The sequence below is a fragment of the Hippoglossus stenolepis genome, chromosome 24 (genome assembly GCF_022539355.2).
Source record: "Hippoglossus stenolepis isolate QCI-W04-F060 chromosome 24, HSTE1.2, whole genome shotgun sequence".
NCBI classification, from domain to species: Eukaryota; Metazoa; Chordata; class Actinopteri; order Pleuronectiformes; family Pleuronectidae; genus Hippoglossus; species Hippoglossus stenolepis.
In genome coordinates this window covers 9,330,665-9,349,654 of record NC_061506.1, presented here as the reverse complement: position 1 = coordinate 9,349,654, position 18,990 = coordinate 9,330,665, and the positions used below count along the sequence as shown (strand labels likewise).

Sequence of the window (18,990 nt, the reverse complement as noted above, 5' to 3'; positions counted from 1 at the left end):
CCAAACCCCAGCTTTCATTCCTTCCATCTTGAAAAAGCAGTTTCCAATCGCTGACTGCTCCTGATTTCACATTCTGATACATCCAAGTTCCATTTTTCAAAATACACAATTTCAACAATGGCCGCGCCATTCGATCAAATGGAAGTGAATGGAACAATCTAATCCAAAAATTAAATATCTAAATTATATAAAAATATTATATATGTCAGTATTTTGTTGGGTTATGAGTATTTTGTTGTACTGTGAGCATTTGGTTGTGATCTGAGTATTTTGTTATATTGTGAGTATTGGGTTGTGATGTGAGTATTTTGTTGTATTGTGAGTATTGGGTTGTGATGTGAGTATTTTGTTGTACTGTGAGTATTCAGTTGTACTGTGAGTATTGGGTTGTGTTGTGAGTATTTGCATAGTATCTTCCCATTTCCCACGCATGTGCTGTCAAATTGATTCAAAGGTTTTCTCTATTTTCACCTTTTTTTGTCTATGTGGACGTTTTCTTAAATTGTGGCGGGTTGCGCTCTGTATAACTCGGTTTCACCCCTTTAAAACTAATAATAATAATCTTGACATGATAGTAAAGAAAATGTTACATGACAATAAATGTTGAAAACTGTAGGTAGAGCTTCATGGGTTTCATGATAGCGCTACAGCCATGATCTGTTCTTTAAATTACATGAAAACTGTATGTGTCTGTATTATTTTTCATTCAGCTCCTGAAGTGTGGGTTGCAGACTGCTGCCGACAGGATTTTACAGAATAAAATGGTGCCTCACATTATCGGTTGGACAAGCTTTGGCTAATTTATTTTATGAAGTAATGCTCATGTGTAAATGATATAGGGCTGTTTAATGACCCACATGCCGTGAAGACTCAGCTCCTGATCCGCTCGTGGAAACAGGGAGGGAGGCATTAAATACGAAATATTTTCTCACTAATTTCAAAGAGGATGCATGTTTGGATTGATTGGAGAAGATTCTCATTAGCTGAGCTCAGCTGTTACTTACAGTGCAGTGCTGTAAAAAGGTCCGGATTTCTTAATTCTACACAACTTCACACACACACACACACACACACAAATAATATTGCTACACTATTGGCCCCATATAACCTTAAACAACACCTTGTAGGGACATGTCTCAACTGCCCACTCTCAGGTCTACACCCAGCTTATGGAGATATAAAGGGTTCATCTTAAGGTAATGAAATGCTCATATTTCTCATATCCTTTGGGTGAATTATCAGACATCAATGTTTTTCTTGATAAGGAAATGTCATTACATCCCTTGATTTCTAAGGGGGGGAAAAAATTGTTTATGCTCCAAATCTAGCTAGCAAAAGTATTGAAGTGAAGATTAATATAAAACCATAAAACCCAGTCAGCAAAGTCACTTAAAATCCGGTCAAATATATCATTTATAGCATGCTTTGACCTTCGGAGTTCTGTGACTCCTGTCGGGCTCATTAATGATAAGTTTGCAGCAGCGACCACAGACTGACGGGGCTGATGAACCGGGCGTGAAGATAATCTTATCACCCAGGTGCTTTTGTCCCCCCCCCCCAGCTCAGTTCAAAGTCTTGCACAGTTAAAGCGTCTTCAAGCGTGTCTCCATGTCGGAATGTCCGTGTGAGCTGAGGTGCCGAGTGTGTCGCACTTCCTTGTCAAAAGTGCCTACATTACCCACAAGGCACCTCGACTAGTTCAGACATAGATAGGAAAAGTGACTGCGATTGGATTATGCTTTCAACCAACACAATTAGTGCAGTGGCTGTTCTGGAGCTGCCTATTTGGAATGGGTTGTGTGGTGGGGGCCATAAACAGAAGAATGAGATTTGAACAACAAACCTACTGATCTACTGTTTCAAGGTCCTTCTCTGGACACCAATAAATTGCACAAGGTCGTACTTAGAAGAGGCAGAGACGGGTTTTTCTCAGGAATTCAAAATAATCAAAATCACAGCGGCTGGAACTGCTGGGGAAGAAAAAGAAGCATTAACACACCAAAGAGGAGGATTGAAATGTTCTACCATACACCAACCTTTAAAACTACTATCCCTAAAAATTATATCAAATGTCAAAACCACAGAATAAGGAGAAAAGTGAGTTTAGGCCACTTGTGGAGAGGCAGACTAACTAAGGAGTGTGAAAGGGTGCTACCAGTTACTCACCTCAGGTGCAGCAGAGCACACCACAGCAACAAATGGTGCAAACAACATTCATGTCCCTGTGCTCTCACTCATGCATTAAACATGGGGGGGGCGTCAGCCTGAGTGCCCAGCCTCACCGCAATGTGGCACAGCTAGAAATTACAAGCAATATAAAGAGCGGCCGTCCTCCAACCAGAAGGTCAGCGCCTCGATCCCCAGTCTTCCCCGTCTGAATGCCGAAGTGTCCTTGGGCAAGATGCTGAACCCTGAATTGCCCCTCATGGAAGAAAGGGCTGCCCGTGGGTGCACTGTATGATTGTGTGTGTGAATGGGTGAATGGCAAACTGTACTGTAAAGCTTCAACAAAGATTTGACCACTTGATCTGTATGAATATTCTCAAATGTAACAATACGACTGAAGTTGTATGCATTGCAGTTGTATTTATATTTTAAGGATATTCATATTTTTCAGATCCCACACTATATGAACCACAAGTATTAGTGTAAGATTCGAATTCCATCTGAACAGTTACAGCTCTCATATAAATCATGTTACTGACTTTTCTCCCTTCACCGAATGCCTCTGATAATCACACAGACCAAACACTGTGTAGTTATCACTTTCGATTTTTTTCACGACATCCTTTGATATCTCAATTCTTGTGGCGCTCTGCCTCGTGTTTCAGCCGTGAATCATTGGGGTGACTGGGAGCGGCGACCTTGGATCCACTGCTGCTCTGCTCCTCTCCTCTGGCTGTTGCCTGCAGAGCGGCTGCAGCTCTCTCCAGCAGCGCCAGCTATTTTTGAAGCATATGGAAAGCCTCTGTTAAGCACATTAACATTTTTTTTTTTTTGCTTTGTAGCTGAAATGGTATCGGGCAATAAATATGTTTGGCTTTTGGGGAGGCAGCAAAATGGAAATGAGGCGATATGGGCCGGGGCATCTCTCTTAACTGGGCCGATCACCAATAGCTCTCTGTCTCTCGCTTTGTTCTCTTTTCTTCTCTTTACTTCTTTTATCACGTTGGTCCACTTTGGGCAGTGACCTACGAGAGGAACCTCCACTCGTCTGACAGAAAGCAACTCGTTAATTGCAACGACAGCTCACTTCTATACGTCCCCTCCTGCTGCACACTTTATTTGCTCATGCATTTGTTCTGGCAGGTGAGAAATTTCGAGTAAACTTAAAGCCGACAGAACTTAATTCCCATTTGCACGGTTCACCTAATGCACAAATACATGTCTACTGGAGACGGAGATGTCTTCCGAGTCCCATTCAGTAAGTTCTCCATGCGGTGAAAGCTGGACTCAACAACGTTACATCTCTGGGAGCCACCAGGCAAAGCTCACTATTTGCCACTTGATTTCCTCTCAGCGCTTCGCCTCCGGTGGTCACAGTCACTGAGCAGAGACCAGCGGACTCAGTGGAGCCCAGTGACCCGTGAGCGCCTCGCTGTTCAACTGCTGCTCCTCTGCATTGACACTATATCTCAGGATTTAAGCACCTGTTAAGAATGCCACCCCCCCCCCCAGGCTCCCCGAAGGTCCCACTAGGATGCCCCGGGTCCCTGTCTGATGCTAAACTGAGAGCTGCACAGTGGGAAGAGACATTTGGGTGAGCTCAAAACAAATGTCCACCAAGGACCCCTGATATTCAGGACACCGGAGCGTTCCAAAAACACTGTAAGTCTTCTGGTGGTGGATTGTAGTAGCGGCTGCCTTTGACTACAATTGTTTGTTTCTGAATTATAAGTGTTTACCTGTATATTCACTTTTATGCAGATGATATCAAATGATGATAATAATCCACTTTATTTGTGTAGCACTTCACTTAACAAGGTTACAAAGTGCTTTACAGAGAAGGAGAACCAAAGCAACAATAACAAAAACCATAATACATACAACAGAAGGTTCAACAACATAAAAACACTGGGAGGTGAAATAAAGCAAATCTAGTAAAATGTCAAGAGTGGGAAGATAAAATCCAGCAAGGTTTTTAAGTATTCATAAATGCTTTGCGATAAAGGAAAGTTTTGAGACGAGATTTAAATTATACTAATGATGTTGCCTGCCTGATTTCAATAGAGTGTTCCACAGTCAGGGGGCTCGAACAGCAAAGGTCTGGTCACCTTTAGTCATAAGCCGAGATCTGAAGAAAAAACACTGGAGCTGCATCCATTGATTGTTGTTGTTATTATTATTATTATGTTTAAAAGAGATGAGAGAGATTATTTTCTCTACCACATTAGATAAAAACGAGGGGAGGGTGTTTCCTTTTTGCATTCTCATTTTGATCGGAGCAATGTGATCGAGGATGGAAGGACAGTGACTGTAAAAAGATTTTAATATTTCATCTGGATTTTGGAGAAGTGTAGAAGTAGGGAAAGAAAACTATTGCTGGATTTTGCTGCAGAGTCAGCAGTAAGAATGTGGGAGTAAGTCATGGTGTGAGCTTTGAAAAGAGAAGAGGAGCTTTCAAAATCGCCAGCTTTGTGGTCTGATGCAAAGACATCTATTAGTTCAACACTCTCTGGGCAGAGACCCGAGGAAAGTACCAAGGGTATATGACCTTTCGCATGGGTAAGATCTTTAACTGATTTTAGATTGAAGGATTCAGCAAGATAGAGGAATTTGCTAGACATGGGGTGTGACTGGCAGCAGACGTGAATATAAAAAACAGCCAGAATAAGCCCTTTGTCGCGCTTGGATCAAACAATCGATAAAAGTTCTGTTAAAGTTCTGTAATAAAATGATTATACCTTGGAGGTCTATGGACTAAAATACACAGTAAAGGAGCAGGGCCTGAAATTAGAAAGCATGAGACTCTAAATCAAATAAAATTACCTAAAGGAAATGAGAGAGCACTTAAAACCTTTGTTATAAAAAAAACAGCTAAACAACCGCCTCTCCCACAGGGACTAGGAAGATGGAGGTGGTTAAATTATACACCTCATTGTATCTTGCTACTTTATCACGTAGCATAACGGCCTCAACCCTCTAATAACTGGAGGATCCGTGTTTTTTATGACTATAATCGAGGGCTACACATTTATCGAATGGAGACCCTGTCCAGAATGGATAAAGCATTTTTAAAATCAGATCAAATGACCACATTTCCCCCGAGGCCAAGATTTACCCAGTGGCCGAATTTTTCATTTTTCCATGGCCCTGTTCCTAACAAATTTTGTCTAGATATGAGAAATTGGTTCAAGCAGATGGCTTTCCGACCTTTAACATTTCCATCCGTTTCTGACATTGTAAACATGATAATCCTTATGGGTTATTATCATATTCATTGCCGTCAATGGAGAAATTCCAAGACCTCTTCTGAACGTTTTTTTACTGATTTAAAAAAAGATTGTCTCCTCTTAAGAGAATTAAATACATTTTTGCCATTGTTGAAAGTACAATGCGGCATAGAAACCCCACCGCCAACTAACTTTAAAAAAAATCTCGTTATGAAAGTACCAAGAATTGTCCGACCATTAAGATTTTGGTCAGATGAGAGCAATTCAACCAACTGATGGTCTTGCCAATCACGACGCTACAACCCCACAACGTGTAGCTTGGATATTTTTTGTAAATCTGTTGTTTCTTTCAGTTATAATATCGCTGCACTCACAGAATTAGCCGCTGAGATCATCCATCATTGTCTACAGACACGCTGCCTGGTTGAACTTTGAAATTAAAATGTGGGTTCGTTTAAATCTGTTGGACAAGCCGACTGCATGTTTTGTGTTTCTCGTATTATTTGACTTTGATGTAGTGGCGTCACCATATTCCTCGAGTGCAGCGTGCACTCGCTATTCATCTGCTGTATTTTCTTTCACATTTGGTTCAACATGCCCTGTTGCCTGCAGCGCTGTTTTACGTCACAGTGCTTCACAACAAATGGCTCGTATTAGTATGTGCTTGGTGCCTGAGTCTTCTCTCAAGTGCTTCAACTGTTCCAGCGACCCGTCCTGCAGGAGGTGTGCTGTGCTCTCACAGCAATTTGAAGTTGGAAGAAGAAAAAGGCTTCAATGTATCGTATTGCAGAAGCAAGAGAGCGGCGTTCTTTAGAGCCACGTATGGGGGAGCTGCAGAAACCTGCAAAGATGTGACTTGACTGCTCATGGCGTTGCCTAATGATTGGGTCTGTGGCAGATGGATAGTGATGTTGTCGAGTGCGGATGGTCCATTATGTGCGGCTGCAAGCTATCAAGTGGTCAGCCTCACCACAGTGCACTCATTTTAAAAACAGGCCCATACACGTATTGGCTGCGGTGCATGTTGCATTTCAAAGGCTCGACAGCATGTTGGGCTACTGCCGGCCGAGGTGCACGGGTCAGTGTTTGCAGCACGGGCGCTTCAACACTGCAGCAAAAAAAGGAAATTTAAATTCTCCTTCTTTTTTGAGCAACAATGTTTAGTAATATGACAAATATTGTGCATATTGGTTCTATCTGAATGCCCACACTCAAAATGTAAATGCAAATGTCCTGCATCGTCATAGCAAGGGGTGAGATGCAATTGGGGTTCAAGTGCAGGTAAGATTGCACTTGCAGGCGTGGATGTGGGGGTTTGCAAGCTGTTACAAGCTGAAACTTTGAGAGTGTGCAATGTGGGACACAAACAACAGATGCCAGTATTTCTCCACACTTCCAAGCGCTTCCCACATTCAACCAGCAGACATCAGGTGCAGGGGTGGGGGGGGGAATCATCAAAAGGGATTCAAACAGAGATGTGGATGACAAGGACACCAGAAATCGTGTCGAGGCTGTGTATGACTCTGTGCATGACTCAGCGAGGTAATGTGAGAGGCTGCAGCAGCTTAAACGTTCCGCAAGCCTCCAAAACACGACGTGCGGAGGGAAATATTGTGTTTGGAAAGAAGAGAAAAAGATTACATGACATGTATATGAATACAATGAGGGAAGTTACAACGTAAAAACACTAAACAATGTTCTATAAATACTTGTAATTAATAGTTTATTGTATTATACTACATGTTTAGTACATTTGAGAGGACTACTGCGGCTCTCAGCACCACATTGGCTGCACCCAGGCTCACATGGGGTGAGCACACCAGAAATAAAGGCTACAACCACACTACAATTGCAAAACAATGTAGTGTGGTTCTTTTGCAGAAGAATGCTGATTGGGTCTTTTCCGCCACAATATGCTGATTAGTCACGCTCCTATCACATGACCCCCCCTTCTGGTTGAAAACAATCAGCCTCGGCTACCTGGATAACCAATTACAAGAGTTGCTGACCCGGTTTCCTTTGGTTAGAGCGGTTGTGTGATGTTAAATTCTGCATTTTATAACGATGCAGCTACATGCGTGGGAGCAATTATTCAGGAAATATGCCACAGGTCCTGTGATCAGTGTGTCGCACATTGCCTCCCTGTATTCACTGGCATGCACTATGCATTTTCAGGTGTTAGTGTGAGCGGGGATAAATAATAACGATTGATAATCATTTAAGTTTGAAAACGTGATAGTATGGATTGTAGCCAAAGGCCGCTCCCCCATCTGTGCCTGATGTAGTGAGAAAGAATGTGTTACAGATAAAGTTGGTTCAAATAAGCCGATGTGCAGTCGGATTTTCTGAGAACCACCGATTTGTGCTTATGAATTCCCCTTCACATCTTTCTTTAGCCTCATGACGTATTCCGTCGAGGTCGAGAAAAGTGTTTACAAAAAGGAGAATTCCTCTTACTTTTTTCACCACAGCCAAGGACTTATGATGAATAATGTGCTCCTGGAATCTCTGCACCTCACCTCCAGTACTGCTCTGGTTCATGTCTTCCTCTAACATTACCTATTTTGGCGACCCCCATAGTTTGCAACACTTCAACAATTCAAGCCACTAAGCAAACATAGTATGAAGCACAAATCATAGAGTGAGCCCATTTTTAATCTGGTATTATCTGATAAAGGGGCCACTAGACCACATGTAGGCTTTATGTGGATACCCTCTACACTGATTGTGAATTTAATCTGAATATTCTGGCTCCACTTCTTGTCAGTCTGATTTATAAAATCAGGATTCACTACCCCAAGCCAACTGTCTGGAAGACGAGGACATAATCAAACTGAGGTTGTAGAGAACCTAAAGGGTTATACTGGTATCTGTGAATGTAGCCTTCAACACATTTTGTTTGAATATTTCAAAGTGCAGTTATCAACTCTGTGGATCGGATTCATTTGATTTGTTTTCAAACAGGAACGGTTATCTATCACATCCGGTTTCCAAAAATCAAAAGATTCCTCAGTTCAAAGCTTTCTGACATTAACGTGAGCAGCGCAGTGTTCCCTTTCGATTGGGATTTGTAGCATGGTGATAGCGTGTTCAAATGTCCTTTGATTATCAAAAAAACATCTGGATCTGTCACAAACACTGAAGGCAATATTTATATCTTTATGGCCATATAATAAAACGGGAAATATTTCAAAGTTAAACAGGGTTGAGGGAGCTGGTATTATTAATAAAATGGTGATTTGAATGGACAACAAAGGATCGTTCCTGAGGATGGAGGACGCTCCTCTGTGACATGTCCATGTGTAAAGCAAACATTATGGAGGAATGCACATGCTGGGGGAACTCCTGATCATAATTAAGGGCTAACCTGCAGCAATTTGATTACTAACATTTTAAGGTGGTACATGAAAAGCATGTGATATCAGAGGAATGCAAGCATTTATACACCTGCTTATATGAAATGCTATTTTACACATTTGTGAAGAAAGAGCTTGGGAGAAATATATGATTTGGATTTTGTTTCATGTTTTTGTCTGTATATGCCTGTGTTGTGACTTTTTGCAGCTCGTTGAGTTCTCTCGGCCACCGTAGTTTTATTTTGAAACGTGGCTTTATTTTGTAAACACAAGCGGAACAGGTCCAGTGGAGTCCCGCGCTCCGCGGGGCGCAGCTAAAGTGAATCGTGGACTTTTTACCAACAGACGTCGTTTCTATCATGTTAGTTTATCCACCGGTAACGAGTGTGATAGCCGAGCAGCCAATCAGATCCGCCAACGTGAGTTAACAGCGGAGGGTTTCGGGACTGTAATCACGGTACGTCCTCTCCTCCGCAGCCTTTAGCGCTTAGCCTGTGCACGCATTGTAGACCCAGGTGCGGCGGAGGGTTATAACATGTCTATACGCAGTCTGTTATGTGCGGCGGTGTCACCACAGCCCCCTGTGATGTATGTATCTGCAGCAGAAGCGGTGTGGCGGTTATCAGTGCATTATGGGATGTTTTCAACGGAGCTGTAATCTACGTCTCCCTGCACTATTCTCCCACAGGCGCACAGAGGGGCTGACTCCGTGGCTTCAATGTATGAAAGGACCTGTGCACAAGAAATTAATTAACAGTTTAAATCCACCCCACGCTTCTGTACAGCTGAGGCCTGTGCACAACATACAGAATGGGGGGCGAAAAGAGCAGGGAGAGAGGGAGCAGGGAGGCAGCAGAACTTCACACATTTCACAAGTTACAATTCTGGCCGGCAGTGGCAAGAGGGGAGACCCACAGGAGCTGGGGGCGTCCTCTTAACCTGCGAGCTTGGAGGCTGGAACCAATCAGTCAATCATCCACTCAGTCAGCCATCGAGCCAGACACACCTGAAACACATCACACACAAGCATCACAGCAGAGAGAGAGAGAGAGCCTCAGGGTCCTAACAGGGATATACAAATACAATTTGATTGATTGCCTAGTTAACTCAGGCTACTTAAGTAAGCTAATTAGTATGTTGTATGCGTGTGTTTACAATGTCTGCGTGTGTGGGGGGGGTGGGAGGGTATGTGTGTCTCAGCACAGCCTCTCAGCACTGCATTCTAAAGAGCTTTTTTAGAATTTTCAGGGAGAAACACTTGTACTTTAATATTTTGTGATCAATGAAATCATTTTATTATTACATTGTAATTATTGGATGCTAAAAATATCTATTTTTTAAAAGTCAACTGCATCCTATTTGACTGAGGTTGTGGTATCATGTCTGTGTAGGTACTGACGATGACAGTCCTGAATCTGTCCTTTGCCGCCTGTGGATTCTTGGGGATCTACCACTTGGGTGCCGTGGGGGCCTTTCTCCGCCACGGGAACCAGCTGCTTGGCTCCCTCGGGGCCTGTGCAGGGGCCTCGGCCGGGGCCCTGGTGGCTGCTGTGATGATCACGGCCCCCGACAAGTTGGAGGTCAGATATGTGTTCTGTCCTGGAACAGATTAGCGCGTGAATGTGGCCTAAAATCATGAAATAAAACTTCCTAAACCATGTGTCAGGAAGTGAGATATGATCTTTGTTTCCCCGTCTCCCAGGAGTGTAAAGACTTCACTTACCGGTTTGCTCAGAATGTGAGAGCACAGCAGCTTGGAGCCATGACACCAGGATACAACTTCATGCGGACGCTACGGTATTTACTCAATTCTATTTTATTTATATAACACCGAGTCTGATTTACAATTGGCTGCCACCGAGGAACAGTGTCCAATCATAAGGCGAAGATCCTCATCTGACCAATCGGCATTTATTAGCAGAATACAACAACATTTTGGGCAAAATCGTCCTCTCTGTTGAAATAAAATAAAATTACAATTTTTTTTTTTGAGTAGAACCACAAAGCATCTGTTTCATCTTACTGAGCTGTATCCAGTGAATATCAAGGTTTACACAAATATGTCAAAACGCTTCATTTTTAACGAAAACATAAAATAAACGGTGAATTAAACTGTGATCTCAGTGTTGTGAATTAAAATCAAATGAGCTGACTATGTCCTTACATCCTTCTTTAATATGCTTTGGTGAGTCTGTAGTTTTAATTACGTGAAACTGTGTTTATGATGCCCTGTGGGGACATTGGTAAAAACCTGACAAATGAGCATCAGTGCGTTGTTGCTCTCCAGGGAGGGGATCGAGGAGATTCTACCCGGTGACGCTCACAGTCTGGCCACGGACCGCCTCCACGTCTCAATAACGCACTCCAGAAGTGGCAGGAACCACATTGTGTCGAGGTTTACCTCTAGGGAGGAGCTCATAAAGGTACACACCCACACCCGCCGATCCTCTCAGTTTAAAACGCTGTCGTAAATGTTTATGCTTGTTTTACATCCTCGTTTCCGTCCATTCTTCAGCTGAGTGTTTACTTTTTACTGCTTTGACCAGAAAGTGACACTAACAAAGTCAATACCTGTGTAATGAAGTAATGTAATATCATCAGCAATGACACTAATAGCATTTGAGGCACTAACTGTGATCTTTGCATCTACTTTATGGGACATTTACACAAAGTATTCTTCTATCGCTCATGTTAGATGTTGACTGGGCCAAAATATTCAATGTACAGCCACCGCCTGCTGAAGAATCATTGCCTCCTGTGAGTATTTACTGGTTTAATGGATTTCCCCTTGTACCTTCTCCAGGCTCTACTGGCCAGCAGCTTTGTTCCTGTCTATGCTGGACTCAAACCAGTGGAATTCAGGGGACAGGTAATGGGCTCATTCACTGTTTGTCCAGAGAAAAGTCTCGTATTTCTTCAAATTTGGCTTCTAGTGCAGGATTTGCGGTTCTCCTCCAATACGTTGTTCCATTATGAATTGCAGTGACTAGTGTTTGGAACTGTTTCCTAAATGCAAAGTACCTGTACCAAGTTTAGGAAGTACCTCTAAAAACTTGAATGGAAAAGTACAACCCTTTGCTATTGCTAATGAAGCCTATAAATGAACCAATGTGGTCATCTGCCAAGACCTTTCTCAGAGACACACACATTACACATCAACACAATGAGGTGTCCATTTGTTTAGATACATGTTAGCTTGGGTTGTCACAAACTACTTGACTAATACTCGATAATCAAAACCACCAGTTGAAATTTTGCATTGTTGTCGGAAATTAACGCCATGAGTCTGCAAGATGCAGTACGAAAAGGAACGGTAGGGGGCAGTGAAGGGGCACGACAAGTGTTGCTGTGTGTTTTTAATTTACAAATGCAAATTCGGTAGTTCTTTGTGGTCTGCGGTGTGCCCACTCTTTACACTTACAATTATGGTATGTAGGTTACGTCAATAATCTTGAACACATATGGGTTTTTGTACTTTTTCACTATTTGAAGTATAGGTGAAATATTTCACCAAAATCTCCAAACCTACTATAAATATGCATTCATTTAACACATCAAGGGTCGGAATCTCCCATGAATAATTGACTAGTCTATTACTTTTCTTTAAATAGTTGACTGTGTAACTACTGAAATGCAGTGGCTGTGAATGCCCCAGTGCCAGCAGTGTGAAAGATGGACTGCAAAAGAGAGAAGGGAGGGAGAAGGTTAAAGACAGAGGGAGTAAAGAGAAAGGAAGGAGGAATGCTGGGTGATTGTGGGCTCCAGTTGAAACATCTGTCTTTGTTATCGTGCCTCTGTCCACTCCTCCATCTTTGTGCAAGTGCTCCATCTTGATACTTGCATCCCGACAAATTACAGTCGGTACAATCAGCCCTGTGTTGACGAGGAAAGGTAATTGTTGAGCCTCCTTGCATTAACTCCTTCTCTTTGGCTCTCTGCCTTCCTCCATTGCTTACTGCTCCACACACGTACACACACAAACATGCAGATGCCCGACAATACAACGTGTTCCTCTGTGTGTGTGTGTGTTTGTGTCTGCACTGGGTTGCTCTTTATCTATTATTTAAGATTTTTGGCTCAGCCACAAGATTGAGGCCACATCAGCCAGTTACTTTTCCCATTGGCCTTTGCTCTTTCAAAATGAATTGGTTCTAACAGTTTCTATTACATCATCAGGGGACGTTTGTTATATGGACTGACATTTCCCTTTAGCAACTTTTGTTCAAAACAGTGGCAAATCTAGCCTCTTTTTGTAGAGAGTCACCAGTTATGTTGCTTTGACTTGCTCTTATTTTAAGCCTGACTGGTGCTATTTTGTCTTTGTAAAGCACTTGGTACCATTGTTTAGAAAAGATTCATATGCATAACATGTATTATTATCATCAGTGTTTCCCCTTGAGCACGAGGTCGGGCTTTTCCTCTGCAGGCACGGCTCTTTGGTCTCGGTTATAAAACCAGGATTCTATTGGAATCTATAAGCACAGTTAAAAGCAATGAAATTTAAACATTTTACTAGCTCTTTCCTATATATACCGATCAGCCACAAGATTAAAACATATTCTATGTTTCTTTTTTTACAGAAAAACAGAATGTAGTAACACATATGTGTATTTTGGATTGGTCAGAGTGTAAGAACACACATAATAAAGCATATTTACCATTTCCAGTTAGATAAATTCCAAAATAAAAGTCCCAACAAATGGCTTTGTTGTAAAGTTTGATGTTCCTGTCTGTGACTAATTGGTACTGAGGAAAACAGTTCTACTGTGTCAATCTAGAGACATGCCAACATAAAACTCCCATTTAAAATGCTTCATTTCACAAATATTACGATACAATAAAAACGTGAGCATATTAAGCTCAGAGGCCCTTTACACAGTAGATCTTTGGACATAGGGCCTAAAGTGCCTAAAATAGATCCTTGGGGTACACCACATGAGGTAAAACTTTTTTGGGCACCAAAATTCCCAAGACAAATGCTAAAATTGCCTTGCTTTTTTAATTCCTGAGGCATAAATAATTAAAGCTGTCGCGATGCTCTAAAAGTTTGGTTTGACGCCATTTGCACTCAGCCCTCCTGCGGTCCCTTTTCCTCATCCTTATCAATTCACCAACTACCCAAGGACTTTTAGTTTTATTAGCAGCACTTTGATTTTAATGTCAATGTCATCTAAAACTTTAGTTCAGCACCTTGATTAAAAGTAACAGGATGGCATATCCGATCTTACATTACAGAATGTGTGAGAAAATACCAGCATAGTTGCAATGGCAGTAACTTTCATGTCCAGTTTATTGATAAAGCATCCGATCATACACACATTGACCTGACAGAGAGTAAGACCTGACAGTAATATAGAGAGAAACCCAACAGTTCCGTTGGTAGATATTTTATGACCCGTCCGACCGGCAGCTTTCACGGACTCTGGTTTTGTTTTATTAGAAATGGATCGATGGGGGGTTCACTGACAGCCTGCCAATTCTGCCTGTGGGGCGAACCATCACCGTGTCTCCCTTTGCTGGGCTGCAGGATGTGTGTCCTGTCCACAGTGGGCGCTTCAACACTCACCTCAGGCTGGCCAACATGAATGTTATGGTGAGTACCGGATCGTTGCATCAAATTGGTCTGAGAGGGGGGGGGATCTGACGTAAACAAGGGTTTTGGGTGTATTTTTTGAAAACATCCTTTGTTTAAAGATTCCCAAAGTGTTTTCTAAAGATGTGGCACCATTCTAACAAGCTATTGTGAAGCGTGACGTTTGTGACACCGTGATGACCCCCAATGGGGAAAAAACAACACAATAGTCAGTGTGGAGTTCTTTAGTTTGGGATCAGAGAGGCATTCCTGCAGTGATCCTTATTGTGTGGGAGTGGGCCTGAAAACACATCCAGCTGAATACGTGACACAGGACCCATTTTAATAGGCCCCACACAGACTGTGGTGTCATCTCACTGCCTGAGTGGTGCGTTTCATTTTGCATCAGCCTTAAAAGGATAATGATGGCGCTATGGCAAACCCCATCAAGGATAAAACACATTTAGCAATGCCTAATCGAAAGTCATTAGTTGGTTAATCATTTCAAACGCTTCACTGGGGAACATGCATTAGATCATAGTGTTAAACGTATGGAACCATTAAAACAAAAGAGTCTGACGCATTCTCCCCTCATCAAAAGGGCTTTAGACTTCGTATGTGATCTAATGGCTCAAAACATTTTTGCCTCGCGCCTCTCGTCTACTGCATCTGCGGCTCCCAGCTCCGAGCCCCTCGTTTGGAGACGTGATTTTAGAAAAAGGGATTCAAGATGTTTTTCTTTTTTTTTTAAACATACCGAGTAATTTCTTCAAATTGTTTATCAAACAGGAGGAAACACCGCATTTGTTAAGCACTATTTTAATCAGCAAATGAAGTTGCATATGTTGCCGTAGTGTATTTCCAGCAATCTGGTAAATGATGGTGTGAAAGGGAAATTCAAAGCCTGATGTATCTTCCTCCTCTGTGCCACAGAGCTCTATCGTTATCCAAGAGCTATAAAAATGCATCGATGAGCCACACACAGCGGTTTATTTCATACTGTCAATCCAGAACATGCTGAGAAACTCAAGATACATCTCAAGATAAAAACACATCAAAACATAAGCCGACAAAATCACAACTATATTCAAAAGAGTCATTTGAAATCTAGCAGACCCGACCCTGAAAAGCAGACATTTGCACATAAAGTAGCGGCCGCCCTAATAAAATCTACACACATGGGGATTCACGGCTCATGTAAATTTGGGAGTTATTTCCATTTCTTAAATAATAAATACTGTTTGTTACTTTTAGTGGAAACAATGGCCTGCAGTTTTCGGGACACTTTCTCTCACTGTGCTGTTGTCTCTGGTCTCCTCAGTTCTCCATGGAGAACATCAAACGTCTGAACCAGGCTCTGTTCCCCCCATCAACCAGCGGCATGCACTTCTTATGCGAACAAGGTTTCGATGACGCCGTGCGGTTCCTGAAGAGGGAGGACTGGATGAGCTGACGGGAAGAAAAAACAAAACTCACGGAAAGAACTTGCTCTTACGGACGAGCACGACGCCAAGTATCATTCACAGAAATGAGAGGATAGACTTTATTGATTTGACTGTATTCTATTTCCAGTGTGACTTTAGTTTTAGAGTGTCTCCATGGAGTGACGCTGGAGAGAAACTACCATCACATGGATTCAACAGCTCCATGCAGACCGATCTGTGAACATCGCCTGTGATGGCCTCAGTGTATATTTATAAAGGAGAGCATGAAAGAGAGTGTGTATCATTGTGAGCTTCAATCAGATAAGTGTTATCACACACACACACACACACTGGGTCTCTTCCTCTGCTCTGTGACAGCAGCTGAGCATGATGAAAAGCCTTCATGAGAACATGTACTCTTCATCAATTTTCCAAGGAGGCATTTAATTTCCCCCAGCTTGAAGCGCGCGCGAAGGGAAAAAAAAATATTGGATATCGCAGCACTTCACAGGAAGTCCATGCTGCCGTCATGAATGCTGGTCTGGGAGCTCCCTTAGGACGCGAGGAGGGAGCGTCGTCTTTGAAGTGCCCGGCGATTCCACGGGGTTTCTCTGCCGCTGGGTTATTTTTTGATTTCTTCCAGCGTCGGGAGACATGAGCAGGTTCTCCGTCAGTTCCTTTTTAAGCCATTTGCGCTGGTGCGGTGAGCACTGCTCCCCCGTCAGGACAGAGCTCGCGAGGCTCCGATTGAAACATTTAAAACCTTTATTTAATTTACTAAAACATCAGCATAGCACGATATCATCAGCATCGGATCTGTACTTTTTTGCAGTTCCCAGACGGACCAGGGCCTCGTTTCCCAAGAGCATCTTACAACTGAGAAGATGGCAGGATCCATCATACAAACGTTCCTCAGCTGAAGACGTTTCCCAGAAGCTTTGTTACTGAAGGCAACTAAAATGACGATGGATCAAAAAGCGACTTCTACCAACCAAAGGGGGCTCAGAGCATCTTAAGAAGCTGTTGAATCTACAGGAGGAACAAAAAAGCTGCATGAATTATTGAAGTTTGATCTGCTGTACTATTGTCACTGACATGTCAGCTGCTGTAGAATAAGCTATGATGTTTAAATTTGAAAACTTGCAAATGACATTAAACTAACATCACGGTACTCGTGTCCCTCCTCTTGACACTGACACTTCCTGGTGGGACATCTTTAACTTCTGTATCTCTGCTTTCTATTTATCCTGTGTATATTATTATGAGACACATATGTAAAGCAGATCTGATACAGAAATGATAACATATTCATAAAAATGTGCTCCTCAAGCAGCAGCTGAATCAACGTTGACTTTCCATAACTAACTTCCACCGAGGAACATGAATTATAAAGACTGTGCTGCATATTGTTCTTAGCACAAAAGTGCACAAATGAATAAAGAATAAAATATTGTATTAAAGTTTTCCAAAGCACAGATCTTAAAGGTTCCCTGTGGATCTTTTACCTCTAATAATAATAATACGTTTTATTTTGAAGTGAGCTGCTCGATGACACTTAACGACTTCAAAAACACACAACTGATCCCACTGGTAAACCCACTTTGTTTGCCATGAAAGGGTATTTTTAATTTTTAATTTGTCGCTTAGAAACAAAGATAAGTTTTGTCAGTTAAAATCATTGCATATATGTAAAAGCAATTACTTCCCAAGTGCTTTCTGTAATGTCAGTCTATGTATTTTGTTCTTTATTGACTTTTACTTTTAGAATTTTCTTTCTTTTTCCTCTCTGTTTTTCTCCTTGCACACTTGAAATATGTAAAATGATGATTTGAAACAAGCACCCATCCATCTACATTAGTATCTACATCTTTACAGCTTGTCCTTTGAGGGTCATGGAGGAGAGCTGGAGCCAATCCCAGTTTGGACTCAAGGATTAACTGATTTGATTCCCAGAGGTCAAAGGTCAAGGTTACTTTGACCTCCCAAAGTTTTCCATAGTGAACGCGATATCTGCGGAACGCCTTGAGGGAATCCTTTCACATTTGGCACAAACATTCTCTTGGACTTGGATTTGATTGTGAAGTACATATGAAGTATGTTTATTTTTTCTTGAATGTGATATATTAAGATCAAATTGAGGGAATGTTTTCTATTTACTTGGACTCATAGATGTTGGTGCCAAGGTCAAGGTCAGGACTGCCAGTAGGGAATTCCATTACATCTGGCACAAGTTACTTGGACTCATGGATGACCTGATTAGAGTTTTGTGTCATCTCACAAAAAAACAAGTTTTGCCTTATGATACCTAAACCTACACCTCAAAGGAATTCGTTCAAATTTGGCACACTGTTTATTTGGATTTACTGAATAACTGATGAGATTTTGGTGTCCTCTGGAATCTTATGTCTCCAGCCCACCTTGAAGGAATTTCTTCAACTTCTGATCAGTTGTCACTTGGACTCAAAGATGAAGTGGTTAGATTTCAGTGGTCAAAGGTCAAAGGGACCATATATGAATCTGGGAAAGTAATTGTGCAGGAATATGTAGATGGAAACTGCACTGGTTTGCGGAGGCATATAACTGCAGTCATCATCATAATGTGAATGACTCACAGGTCGTAGCAAAATCCGACAGGTTGATGTGCGTAAGCTGAACATCCTCTCTGGCGATAAGGGGAAATGAAAATAAATAAATAACGGGGACATGAAAGAACGTCTTCCTGGTTGAAATGCATCCCGGTTTCATTTGGAGTGTCACACACAGCTCAGAGACTAGGAGAAAAAAACCCATCCCCTTCACATAATCTCCTATGTTATTGGGTTTTTTGCTTCAGAGCCTCGGGAGATACAGGTTTATTTTTGCAGTACGGGAGTTTGTTCATCAGCTTGTTGATCAGGCAGCTCTTCTACCTGCTGGATGAATCTCCCAGCAGCACCGGGGCTCAGCGGGGACGTCTACTGTAGAAATATGGCTACAGGTTACGCAGCTGCAGAAGCACAACCTACACGCGTGCGACTTGCATACAGATCAGACCTGTGAAATGTTACCAGTGGTGTTTTACATGGCGACACTTCATACCGTCTCTCTGCAGTGACTCACACTTGACAAATGTTCTCCTCTGTGAGCTGACGTTCTCGGGCTTGAACACACTTATCAGGGCGGGAGCACATTGCAGGTGCATGCGGTTCTTTTCAGTCGGCAGCTGAATAATTACGCTGACAAACGTTCTCTTTTGGCTTTTTGCC

At 42.2% G+C, this 18,990-nt stretch overlaps 1 protein-coding gene across 3 annotated transcripts; it reads left to right on the top strand.

Annotated features, from left to right (window-relative positions):
* The first annotated feature begins 9,008 nt into the window (after positions 1–9,008).
* On the top strand, positions 9,009–18,474 carry pnpla4 (patatin-like phospholipase domain containing 4). 3 transcript variants are annotated; one of them, XM_047339174.1, is made up of 7 exons: positions 9,009–9,168; positions 10,141–10,329; positions 10,452–10,546; positions 11,037–11,172; positions 11,553–11,618; positions 14,190–14,342; positions 16,578–18,474. In XM_047339174.1, the coding sequence occupies exons 1-7, from the start codon at positions 9,109–9,111 to the stop codon at positions 16,623–16,625; spliced, it is 747 nt and encodes a 248-aa protein (XP_047195130.1). In that variant the 5' UTR covers positions 9,009–9,108; the 3' UTR covers positions 16,626–18,474. The 3 variants fall into 3 exon arrangements, with proteins under 3 accessions (XP_047195130.1, XP_047195129.1, XP_047195131.1); XM_047339173.1 differs by having other exon boundaries at positions 15,643–18,474; XM_047339175.1 differs by having other exon boundaries at positions 9,009–9,206; positions 15,643–18,474.
* The last annotated feature ends 516 nt before the right edge of the window (positions 18,475–18,990 follow it).

What these genes read in the sequence shown, in the direction of transcription:
- pnpla4 (XM_047339173.1), top strand. Translation starts at nt 9,109, where the DNA reads ATGTTAGTTTATCCACCGGTAACGAGTGTGATAGCCGAGCAGCCAATC. An exon ending in CGGCCCCCGACAAGTTGGAG is followed by an intron (nt 10,330 to 10,451) that starts GTCAGATATGTG and finishes CCCGTCTCCCAG; the next exon opens with GAGTGTAAAGACTTCACTTA. An exon ending in CTAGGGAGGAGCTCATAAAG is followed by an intron (nt 11,173 to 11,552) that starts GTACACACCCAC and finishes TACCTTCTCCAG; the next exon opens with GCTCTACTGGCCAGCAGCTT.